Here is a 12,031-nt window from a genome sequence, read left to right on the forward strand (position 1 = left end):
GCGGGGAGCCTGCTTCTCCCTCTCCCTCTGCCTGCCACCCCCCACCCCCGTTTGTGCTCTCCTCTCTCTCTCTGACAAATAAATAAATAAAATCTTAAAAAAAAAATCAAAGGCCGGGGCGCCTGGGTGGCTCAGTCGTTAAGCGTCTGCCTTCGGCTCGGGTCGTGATCCCAGGGTCCTGGGATCGAGCCCCGCATCGGGCTCTCTGCTCAGCAGGAAGCCTGCTCCTCCCTCTCCCACTCCCCCTGCTTGTGTTCCCTCTCTCGCTGTGTTTCTCTCTGTCAAATAAATAAATAATAAAATCTTAAAAAAAAAAAAAATGCATGTAAGGGAATACTAATGAATAGAAGAAAGTCCTGTGGGTTTATGTCTACATTTATTTATACACTGCTTCATTAAGCAAGGAATTTGAGGTAGTAATGGTTGTTTTATTTATAAAATGCCCTTCGCAGCAGTCCTCTCTAAATAGAGTATGAGAGAAGTATCTTAGAACTTAATTTTGAATCTCAATTTTAAAAACAAAGAAGAAATAGATGTCAGCATTAAAAATTATATCAAGGAACCACGAGAGACGATGGACTCTGAAAAACAAACTGGGTTCTAGAGGGGAGGGGGGTGGGAGGATGGGTTAGCCTGGTGATGGGTATTAAAGAGGGCACGTTCTGCATGGAGCACTGGGTGTTATGCACAAACAATGAATCATGGAACACTACATCTAAAACTAATGATGTAATGTATGGTGATTAACATAACAATAAAAAAGTTTAAAAAAAATTATATCAAGAAGAAAGCTTAAAAATAAAAAAAAAAAAATAAGACACAAAATGGAATACCTCAGTCATCACAAGCTTCTTCAGTGGACACCCAAACATCCAGATATCGCCAAAGAGAAGGTGAGTAAAGCTGCCAAAATGAAAAAGATACAACTCACATGACCATTAAAAACACAAGTCCCAAGCAAAATTCGGAAGCCAAAGATCCTGCTGAATGTTGTTTTTTTCTCATTCTTTCCACATAAAGCTCTTTCTACCTAGGCTCTGAAATGTCTCCGTTTCATTAGTTTTCTTTCATTTAGCTATTGTCCCTTTCTTTAAACCTTCTTTTAGCCAAATGCCAGCCTTTATGAACGTGGAAAGATTACACTTCATACATTTAAAAGGGAAGAAAAGCCCAGTGATTGTTTCTCATTTCCAACATTTGCCATCATATCATTAATCTTGGTATGGTGCTTGGGCTTCCCTGGTTTCCTAGCTCTGGGGAGGGGTGAGGCAAGATGACCAACATAACCTTAACGGCTGGTGCATTTTTTACCTGCCTTAAAAGGGTGTGATGAGAATTACTCCCAGCTTAACAATTTAAAGTGTTTGGGGCGCCTGGGTGGCTCAGTCGTTAAGCGACTGCTTTCAGCTCAGGTCATGATCCCAGGGTCCTGGGATCAAGCCCCGCATCGGGCTCCCTGCTCAGTGGGAAGTCTGCTTCTCCCTCTTCCACTCCCCCTGCTTATGTTCCCTCTCTCACTGTGTCTCTCTCTGTCAAATAAATAAATAAAATCTTTAAAAAAAAAAAAAAGTGTATGAAGCACCTTGTCCACCTTGGAGAGATGGCACCCTCCATAGAAGAACAGTAACACACCACTACTGTGAAAACAGGGCAGGCAAACATAAAAGCTAAATCCTGAAGAGCTACACAGCAAAGGGAATTATCACCTATTTAATAGTGTGTCCCAATCAAAGACAGTCCACAGAGAAATTAACAGAAGGTAGAACGATGGATAACAGAAGATCGATGATACAGGTTAAAGCACACACATAGTTTAACAGAGACTGCCAAGATAAAAACAGTTTTAAATAAGCAAAAGTCAGCTACTTGAGCATAAAGTTGAGGCCAAGAAAGATCTTAGAAACATCTACACTTTTTTTTTTAAAAAAAGGCCACTTTTTAAAAATTGTGGTAAAGCGAACATAACATAAAATTTACCATCTTCACATTTGTGTCTGTTCAGTAGTGTTAAGTACATTCATATTGTTGTGCAAACAACCTCCAGAAACTCTTTTCATCTTGCAAAACTGAAACTCTATATCCATTAAACAACTCCCCATTTCCCCTCCACCCAGCCACTGGCAACTACCATTCTGTTTGCTGTCTCTGAAATTGACTAGGCTAGGTACTTCATGTAAGGGGGGAGTCCTACAGGAGTTGTCTTAACAAAAAACAAAACAAAACTTTTAAACCAGAGAAACTACCAGCAGAGGCAAACGGAAATAATCTAAAGTACAAAGGGACAGAAAAACAGGAAGCAGAAAGTGAACTGGGGAGGATTCTAGATTTTGGTATCTATAAAATGATCCCAATCATAACATTAGTTATCGGAAGTGGATACATATCTTTTCTAAATATCTTTTCAACAAAAACAGAGAAAAGATGAGCAGAAAGTAGACTGCCACATTTTAGTACCTGCACAATGACTCCAGGCATAACATTGGTTAACAGAAATGGATTCAGATCCCCTTCTACAGGTATCTTTAAAACAAAGATGAAATCAGCATCATCTTAGTTTCTTAAGATTTGACTCCAAAAAAGGAAGTTGGTATCGCCATCCTCAGGCTCAAATTTAGTCAGAATGAAAAGCATGTTTGTACCATCACACCAGTGACAATTAACCCCTATCTAAAAATGTTTCCAATCTTTCCCGGACATTCTCTGCTCAAATAAACATGTTGCTGAGATCTAACAGTACACACAGAGAAGACTATTATATTTAATTTTTTCTTCTTAACAGTGAAAATACCTAATCTGATCTCAGAATACAAAGAAAACTTCAACACAAACGTACCCCTAGAAATACGCTGATTGAAATAATCATAGAGGACAAGTAAGTAAATCTAAAACTAATGCTGACGCTAAAGCTAACTTCAACTTTAAGAGGATAATATGAACAGAAGTTATGAGTTTGATGGGAAATTTCCATTCTCATCATATTAAGTATTTTAATTGCATTTGCTAATCTGGGGATGTGTTCTTCAATTGGGAAATCATGAAGCAAAATGAATAGAATTACTCTTTCAGGAAAGAATTATAAGTCATCGAAACCTCTGAAAGATTAAAACTGTAATTCTGGAAAAAAAAAAAGTTTTTGCTTTGCTCCACCTTATTTTTTTCTGGAGATAGTAAATGCCCGGAGGCTCTGACCTAGCTTCAGAAAAAGAGCCAGTAGAGTGGGTTCACGAAAAAGAAATTATCCAATTGCAGATTAGCAAAACTATAAGAGGGATTAAGAAGTGACACAGAAAAGGAACACCCTGAAAGTGTGTATATAAGGGCCAAAAAGGCAGCTTGCAAATCCATGCTTCACTGGTACCTCTCCTCTTCACCTGGACAAGCTAAACATTTGCAGGAGCACCATGTCTTGCTCGTCTCGTATCTCCTCTTCCAGGGCTGGAAGCAGTGGCTTGATCAGGGTGTCTGCTGGTGGAAGCAGCTTCAGCAGTGGAAGCAGATGCGGTCTGGGGGGTGGCTCTACCCAGGGCTTCCGAGGAGGAACCGGCAGCTGTGGCCTGAGTGGGGGATCAAGCAGTGGATTTGGAGGCAGCTTTGGAGGAGGTTTTGGTAGCTGCTCAGTAGGGGGTGGTTTGGGAGGAACTCCAGGCTCTGGGGCTGGTTTTGGTGGAGGTTCTGGCTTTGGTGGGGGTTCTGGCTTTGGTGGGGGTTCTGGCTTTGGTGGAGGTTCTGGCTTTGGTGGGGGCCCTGGAATTGGTGCTAGTGGAGGCTTCTACAGCTATGGGGGTGGGATGGGGGGTGGGATGGGAGGTGGTGCTGGCGATGGCGGGCTTTTCTCTGGAGGTGAAAAGCAAACCATGCAGAACCTCAATGACCGCCTGGCCAGTTACCTAGACAAGGTCAGAGCCCTGGAGGAGGCCAACACTGATCTGGAGAATAAAATCAGGGAGTGGTATGAGAAATTTGGGCCTGGGTCTGGAGATGGTGGATCTGGAAAAGATTATAGCAAATACTATCCAATAATTGAAGATCTCCGGAACCAGGTAAGACACTATCCACTACTGAGTTTCTATTATTTCTGTATCTTTTGCTCTTATTCAGATCATACACCGTAATGAAGATTTCAAGTCAAGGAATTATTTAGAGACATATTTGCTTGTTGTACATGTAAAATGGGACTTGGTGTATTTTAACTATGACAGTATTGTATATGACATCCAACCACTCTAATTATCTGTTTGCATCTCAAATCTGAGTATTTCTACATAAGAGCAAAATTTATATCATGTGCGAGGCAGCTAATGAACATGTACATATAAGAATGGTGGCAATGAGTCAACACTAGCTTAATCTGATATTTTCATGATTAATTCTGGCAGGTTGACATATTTTCGTGTCTTGCTAGATTTAAATCATCTTTACAACTGTTTTTCTTCCTAGAAAATCTGGGTGCAAATATTGTATGAGCATGCGGCAGAATCTGAAATGTTTAGCCACTGCTGTATGGGAAGTATTTTTTTAAGGACTTTTTAGAAGTAAAATTCATTTTCTGTACTATTTTCTGAAAGAACTTACAGAATAACTGATTCTCCAAAGCAACAGAAATAAGCAGAGGGCTGTGCTCTGTAAAACAACGTTCCATGCCTATTCCAGTAAATGTGCAAACTGTTCCTTTTTGCAGAAAGATGTAGTCCAACTACACCAGATTATCAATAAAGATGTCATTACTAAGCAAGTTTTTAAAGCAATTTACCTTTAAAAGCCAACTCCAAGGACATCCATCTACCCTCACAGGTGGGCATGCGGACACAGGTAGAAAGCATCCATGATGCATTCACTATTATTGCCTTTTCTAGATCATCACTGCCACTATTGAAAATGCTGGGATCGTTTTGCAGATCAACAATGCCAGATTGGCTGCTGATGACTTCAGACTGAAGTAAGAAAAGCGAAGACTTGCAAACAAATGTTGTGGGAAAAATAAAATGCAATCTGTCTGTTTCATTTAGTCTAAATTTAGAGAACTATCTTTTAGGGGATCAAGACCTAAATTTACAAACATTCCAAGAGTAAATTTTAAAAACCATCACTCCACTCCAATAAGGAAACAAAAAAAAAAAAAAAAGAGGCAAATTAAGGATGAAATGTTTGTTCTAAAAAAAATTAGCTGTCAACAGAATTAATATTCGGTTCATAATTTTCTTTCCAGGGGAAAAATTCCTAAGAGAAAACTTAGTAGCCTTCGTTTATCAAATAGCTCAGAAGGGGGTGCCTGGCTGGCTCAGAGAGGCATGGGGTTCTTGATCTCAGTCGGGGTCGTGAGTTCAAGCCCAGCATTAGGTGTAGAGATTACAAAAATAAGTAAGTAAGCAAACAAACAGCTCAGACAAAAAATCTTTTTCTTGAATATGGAAGAATGGATGGACTCTGAAATGCTCTATCCTGTCCTCCTGCTGTCCTTTCCAGGTATGAGAATGAGCTGTATCTCCGGCAGGCCGTGGAGGCCGACATCAATGGCCTGCGGAAAGTTCTGGATGACCTAACCATGACACGCTCTGACCTGGAGATGCAGGTTGAGAGCCTCACTGAGGAGCTGGCCTACCTGAAGAAGAACCACGAGGAGGTAGGAACACGTTCCACATTATTAAATGACTCTGGCCTACCTATTTTCCCCCACATCCATTCTGTAAAAATAAAATAAGTTCTATCTAAATGGATTTCCAACTCCTATGATCAAGGAAAAAAGTAGTCATGAGCAAATTATTTCTCAATTTAGTGGGAAGCGAGGGTAGCCTTTAATGTCCTAGTTTCAATTTTTTGTTGGCTATGCACATTTTAAGAAGTCTTTGGTTTTCTCTTATCATGGTTGTCCTTTTCTCTTCACACTAGGAAATGAAGAGTATGCAAGGAAGCTCCAGAGGGGACGTGACCGTGGAAATGAATGCTGCTCCAGGAACTGACCTGACCAAGTTACTGAACGACATGAGGGCACAGTACGAAGAGCTGGCTGAGCAAAATCGCCGCGAGGCCGAGGAGCAGTTCAACAAACAGGTAGATTATCACTGCTGGATGCCTGAGCCGGCAGTCACACACAGGCCACCTCCTCTCATTTCTTCAGCCTGCAGTGATGGCATTTTCTTTTTCTCTAGAGTGCATCACTGCAAGCACAAATTTCTACGGACGCGGGGGCAGCCAGTTCTGCCAAGAATGAGATAACAGAACTGAAACGCACTCTGCAAGCCCTGGAAATTGAGCTCCAGTCCCAAATGGCCATGGTAAGTGCAAAGAGGTTTGCAACATCTCCAACAGGGAGTTAAGCGATCCCATTTTCTTTCTTTGCCAAGATGTTCCACTTGGCACATAATGAAAGCAGCATTAGGAGAATTCGCTTGTGGCTGTAGAAAGCCCAAGACATTCCAGTTAAAGATAATGTACTTCCATAGAAGATCTAGCTTAAAGAAAAACAGGCATGTCAACAAAAATTAAGGAAACAGTGATAGAACAACATAGGTTGTAACTTGAAGGTGTACTTCTCTGAGCACCTTATAAAAAAATGAATTTTTCATCATGGAGTTTTGATTTGCTTTTTCTCTTAGAAAAGCTCCCTGGAAGGAACCCTGGCTGACACAGAAGCTGGCTACATGGCTCAGCTGTCAGAAATCCAGATGCAGATCAGCAGCCTGGAGGAGCAGATCTGCCAGATCCGGGGCGAGACCAAATGCCAGAACGCAGAATATGAGCAACTGCTGGACATCAAGACCCGCCTAGAGATGGAGATTGAGACCTACCGCGGCCTGCTCAATGGAGAGGGAGGGTAAGTGAAAGTCATGAGCCCAATCAGTGCATTCCTTGGTGTACTTATGTAATGAAACCAAGAAGGGGTCTGGGGGCTGGACTTGGTTTACACAGTCACAGTGGGACACCTGGGTGGCTCAGTTGGTTAAGCGTCCAACTCTTGATCTCAGTTCAGTTCTTGATCTCAGAGTCGTGAATTTAAGCCCTGTGTTGGGCTCCATGCCCAACTTAAAATAATAATAATAATAATAATAAAAAGTCACAGAGACACAGTCCAATCAGAAGACATTTACCTTCATCAGGGAGAGCCCCCTGCATGGAGGGTTTCTCCCACCTTTGCAAACTACAAAGGAAAACAATTCTTTTTTCCTCTAGTGGTTCTGGTTTTGGAGGATCTGATTTTAGAAACTCAGGATCCAGAAATACAGGATCCAGAAACATGGGATCTAGGGATTTGTCCGTATCTGGTGACTCAAGATCTGGAAGCTGTTCTGGCCAAGGAAGAGGTAAACATTTTTTAATGCTCATGATCATTTTATAATTTAAAAGTAAAGGCATGCTTCGTTTGTCTTATAAAAAGTATATACTATAGTTTACAAAATCTTAACCCAGAGAGAACTTAAAGAATGCACCTGAATGTCTCTTGATCTGGGTTTCTGTGATCGTTTCCAGACTGACATTGTGATTCTGTGATTTTCAGATCCAAACAAGACCAGAGTGACTAAGACCATCGTGGAGGAGGTGGTGGACGGCAAAGTCATCTCATCTCAAGTCAGCAATGTGTCTGAGGTGAAAGTTAAATAAGCAATTTCCAGATCAGCAAGAATGTCTTTTAGAGAAAAACCGAAAGGACACGAATGAAGAAATCATGTCAATCTCACCATTTTTCTGGATAACTTCAGGCAAAGTTTCCATCCAGAAATAGATGACCAAGCAATTTTTCTGAATCCTCTTTTTTTTCTTACTAGAACCTTCTTGAAAAAGTTGAAATGACAATTTTGCTCTAATTGTTTTCATGCTTCAATAAACTTACTTTTGCAAGTTAACTAAATGCTTCCTGAAATTTTTAAAGAAATTCAATATTTTACCTAGAAATAAAGCTATCAGTCACGATCTCGCTTCATTGTTATGTTACTAATATTAATTCATTATTTATATAATACCCTCTTCATAAAAATCAAGATTGTAGCCATGTGGTGTGTGAGCATTTCTAGCAACATCTCACTGGAACTTAGTGATAGCTGAAATTAGACCTTAGCATCCCGAAAAAAAGTCGTGGGAAATAAGATGGGATATGTGATAGGGTGCCAGATTTCTGAAAACCTTGAAAGCCCCAAAGAGGAAAGATCTCAGGTACTTCTACCCTTAAAAAATCTAGCCACATCTCTAAGCCAAAAATTGTCACTTAGCCAAGTTGATGTTTCCTTTTCCCACTCTGCATTGCTGAAGTCCTTACCCCTGAATCGGCCACATGGCTCCATCTTGTCTTGCTTGGGATAATGAAGCCTATTAAAGTAGGGCAGGAGGTGGTACAGAGTCAGTCCCAGGAAGAACCAGACACAGGACAAAGCCAAGCTGGGTAAGGACTTTCCCACTCAAGGAATTTAATAGGACCAGATCACAAACTAGAGAATCAACCCCACAAGCCAGTCCTCGAGAAAAGAACTTGAGACTTGGCACAGAAAGGCAAATTTAAAATTACAAAGGATAAACCTGAACATAATTTATGCAAATCGTACCTTCAAATATAAAATCAGTAAGAGCTGTATGAGAGTATCAAACTTTAATAATCAAAACAACCCAGAAAATGTGGTTTTTCATTTGCTAGGCATTTTGAATAAAACCTAAAAATGAACCTGCAGGCACACTGAGACTTCGGCTTAAATAGATAACCACAGAACAAAGTTAATAGCTAAGCACAAAACCACTACTCAAAAACAGCAATGTTGTCTTAAATCAAACATATGTTTCCCATCAATCCATTACAGTAAATTAAACCTTGGATATTTGTCCTGTACTGAGAAGTTTGGAAATATGAACCAGCTGATCTAGGCTGGATTAATGGTGGGAGGACACAAATGGAAAGCAGTTGTGTCCAGGCTCCAGCCCCTTGGGTCATCATGGCCACACTGGGGAAGCCTCTCTCCGTGAGTCTTCCCAGATGTAGTCTTCTAGTCCTGTACCATCTGGTACCTACGTTGATGGCTGGTATTATCCTCATGTCAAAGCAACAATATGCAGCTACTCTGAAAATCATCTTTAGGCAAAAACCCTCATTCTTTGTTTCCTTGGCATGTGTTAAGATGCTGCATTTGTACTAAATGATCACTTATAGAAAAGGCCAGAACATACTAAGATGCAGTAGGGTATGTTTCGAGCATTTCAATTTTAAAAGTGAAATTACTGGGGCGCCTGGGAGGCTCAGTTGGTTAAGCGACTGCCTTCGGCTCAGGTCATGATCCTGGAGTCCCGGGATCGAGTCCCACATCGGGCTCCCTGCTCGGCAGGGAGTCTGCTTCTCCCTCTGACCCTCCCCCCTCTCATGTGCTCTCTCTCATTCTCTCTCTCTCAAATAAATAAAATTAAAAAAAAAAAGTGAAATTACTGAACCATTTTAGACCTTGAAGTTTAGAGTACTGAATAAAATGTTAAGGATAGGGTGTTTGCACATTATGACCTGCTCTACAATCACTTCAAAACCACATGACATAAAACTGCATATGTTTTATTCTGGAACTCTAAAGTTCAGCAATCCATCAACTTTTAAATAAGAGTGGACTTACTCAAGAGGAGGAAGAGCCAGTGCCTACTTGCATAAGGATTTTCATCTGCTGACTTTTGATCCAGAGATTCGTATAGTTGTTGTCATTCTGACCTCAAGGGAAAATGGACAAGAATGGACATGGTATCCATCCTCACAAAGATTAGAAGCAAGAAACAAGGTTTGTAGTAGGCAGAGAAGAGGAAACAGCCAAAGGATTTGAGACTCTATGGAAAGTAGCCTAAACTTGCTTAATGACTTCATGGAATTAGATGCTGTTCAAAAGACCTTCAAGAGAAGACAAAGTGATGAATATAAATCACCCAGAATGTAGCTCGAGTAATATTTTCCAAATAACCTCCTCAATTAACAAAATACTACTGGATGTAATACACTTTAAAAATTTATCAGTGGCTCAAATGGGACACTTTAAAAATATCGGTCAACTTTAAAAAAAAAAAAAAAAGGGGGGCGCCTGGGTGGCTCAGTCGTTAAGTGTCTGCCTTCGGCTCAGGTCATGATCCCAGGGTCCTGGGATCGAGTCCCGCGTCGGGCTCCCTGCTCTGCGGGAGGCCTGCTTCTCCTTCTCCCACTCCCCCTGCTTGTGTTCCTGCTCTCGCTATGTCTCTCTCTGTCAAAAAAAATAAATAAAAAATTTAAAAAAAAAAAAAGAAAAGAAAAATATCGGTCAAGCCCTTTTAGAAATAATTTACTCATTTGTAGTATCAATGGCAATATGAAATGGTAAGGTGGAAAGGAGCAAACACTGAGATAACACTTCAACCAATTGTTTTTATATTAACATTTAAATGGCATAGAGAGGACAAGCCCAGAATGTATCACTGATCTATCATGTGTAAAGTACATGGATTCCTGGGGAATGGGGGAGAGGGTGTGTTTATTTCATTAACCAAATCACAAGGAACATGAAAGGATACAGGAGCTCATTAAAACTGCACTAGGACTGCATCGCACGGCCCCAGCTTGCTTCTTACTGACACTGTAGAGCTAGGGAGTGTTTCACAACATCCCAACCTCTGTCAATTCATTCAAAACCCTAACCTTAGAAACATGCACTGCCTTTAGCTTTACTCATTGCTTGCAGCTAGCTGTAAAATAAATTACTTCAAATGATTTTATATTAGTTTTCCTAAGACCAAGAAGTCAGATTTAAGTCTCCGTGATGGTTTTTAGGCAAACAATGGCTTTGTGGCACCATTTTGAGATAAGGTAACTGTGCTTTCCCCGCTGAGTGTTCCACACCCAAAAGTTTCCATGAAGATCAAATATTAATACTTGTGATATCTATAATAACAACATAAAAATCACAATTTTTTTCCAACTTTTATATTTAAGATTTTATTTTTAAGTAATCTTTACACCCAATGTGGGACTTGAACTTACAACCTGAGATCAAGAGTCACATGCTCTATCGATTGAGCCAGCCCCAGGCACCCCTACAGAGTTTTATTTTATTTTATTTATCTTTTGCCCTTTTTTAACTTTATTTTATTTTACTTTAACTCAATTAATTAACATACAATGTATCATTAGTTTCAGAGGTAGAGTTCCGTGTTTCATCAGTTGTATATAACACCCAGTGCTCATTACATCATGTGCCCTCCTTGATGCCCATCACCCAGGTACCCCATCCCTCTACCCTCCTCCCCTCCAGCAACCCTCAGTTTGTTTCCTATGGTTAAGAGTCTCTTGTAGTTTGTCTCCCTGTCTGATTTAATCTTGTTTTATTTTTCCCTCCCTTCTTCTATGCTCCTCTATTTGGTTTCTTAAATTCCACATATGAGTGAAATCATATGACAATTGTCTTTCTCTGTTTGACTTATTTTGCTTAGCATAATACCCTCTAGTTCCATCCATGTCATTGCAAATGGCAAGATTTCATTTTTTGATAGCTGTGTAATATTCCATTGTGTATATATATATACACCACATTTTTATCCATTCATCTGTCAATGGACATCTGGGCTCTTTCCACACTTTGGCTACTGTGGACATTACTGCTATAAACATTTGCGTGCATGTGCCCCTTCAGATACATTTTTATCTTTGGGGTAAATACCCAGTAGTGCAATTGCTGGGTCATAGGGTAGCTGTATTTTCAACTTTTTGAGGAACCTCCATACTGTTTTCCAGAGTGGCTGCACCAGCTTGCACTCCCACCAACAGTGTAGGAGGGTTCCCCTTTTTCCACATCCTTGCCTACATTTATTGTTTCCTGACTTGTTAATTTTAGCCGTTCTGACTGGTGTGAGGTGGTATCTCATTGAGGTTTTGATTTGGATTTCCCTGATGCCGAGCGATATTGAGCACTTTTTCATGTGTCTGTTGGCCATTTGGATGTCTTCTTTGGAGAAGTGTCTGTTTATGTCTTCTGCCCATTTCTTGATTGGATCATTTGTTCTTTGGGTGTTGAGTTTGATAAGTTCTTTATAGATTTTGGATACTAGCCCTTTATCT

At 40.4% G+C, this 12,031-nt stretch overlaps 1 protein-coding gene across 1 annotated transcript; it reads left to right on the forward strand.

The window, feature by feature from the left end:
• The first annotated feature begins 3,218 nt into the window (after window positions 1-3,218).
• Window positions 3,219-7,827, forward strand: KRT24 (keratin 24). The gene is made up of 8 exons (XM_006745140.3): window positions 3,219-4,040; window positions 4,854-4,936; window positions 5,464-5,620; window positions 5,887-6,048; window positions 6,147-6,272; window positions 6,594-6,811; window positions 7,168-7,298; window positions 7,493-7,827. The coding sequence occupies exons 1-8, from the start codon at window positions 3,402-3,404 to the stop codon at window positions 7,594-7,596; spliced, it is 1,620 nt and encodes a 539-aa protein (XP_006745203.1). The 5' UTR covers window positions 3,219-3,401; the 3' UTR covers window positions 7,597-7,827.
• The last annotated feature ends 4,204 nt before the right edge of the window (window positions 7,828-12,031 follow it).

This window comes from Leptonychotes weddellii, chromosome 15 (assembly GCF_054177405.1).
Source record: "Leptonychotes weddellii isolate Sample4059 chromosome 15, ASM5417740v2, whole genome shotgun sequence".
In the NCBI taxonomy this organism is placed as follows: domain Eukaryota; kingdom Metazoa; phylum Chordata; class Mammalia; order Carnivora; family Phocidae; genus Leptonychotes; species Leptonychotes weddellii.

Bases quoted from the DNA above. Each gene is read 5' to 3' on its own strand.
- KRT24 (XM_006745140.3), top strand. From the start codon at position 3,402: ATGTCTTGCTCGTCTCGTATCTCCTCTTCCAGGGCTGGAAGCAGTGGC. The intron at 4,937-5,463 runs GTAAGAAAAGCG...TGTCCTTTCCAG, and splicing joins GCTGATGACTTCAGACTGAA to GTATGAGAATGAGCTGTATC. The intron at 6,273-6,593 runs GTAAGTGCAAAG...TTTTTCTCTTAG, and splicing joins TCCAGTCCCAAATGGCCATG to AAAAGCTCCCTGGAAGGAAC.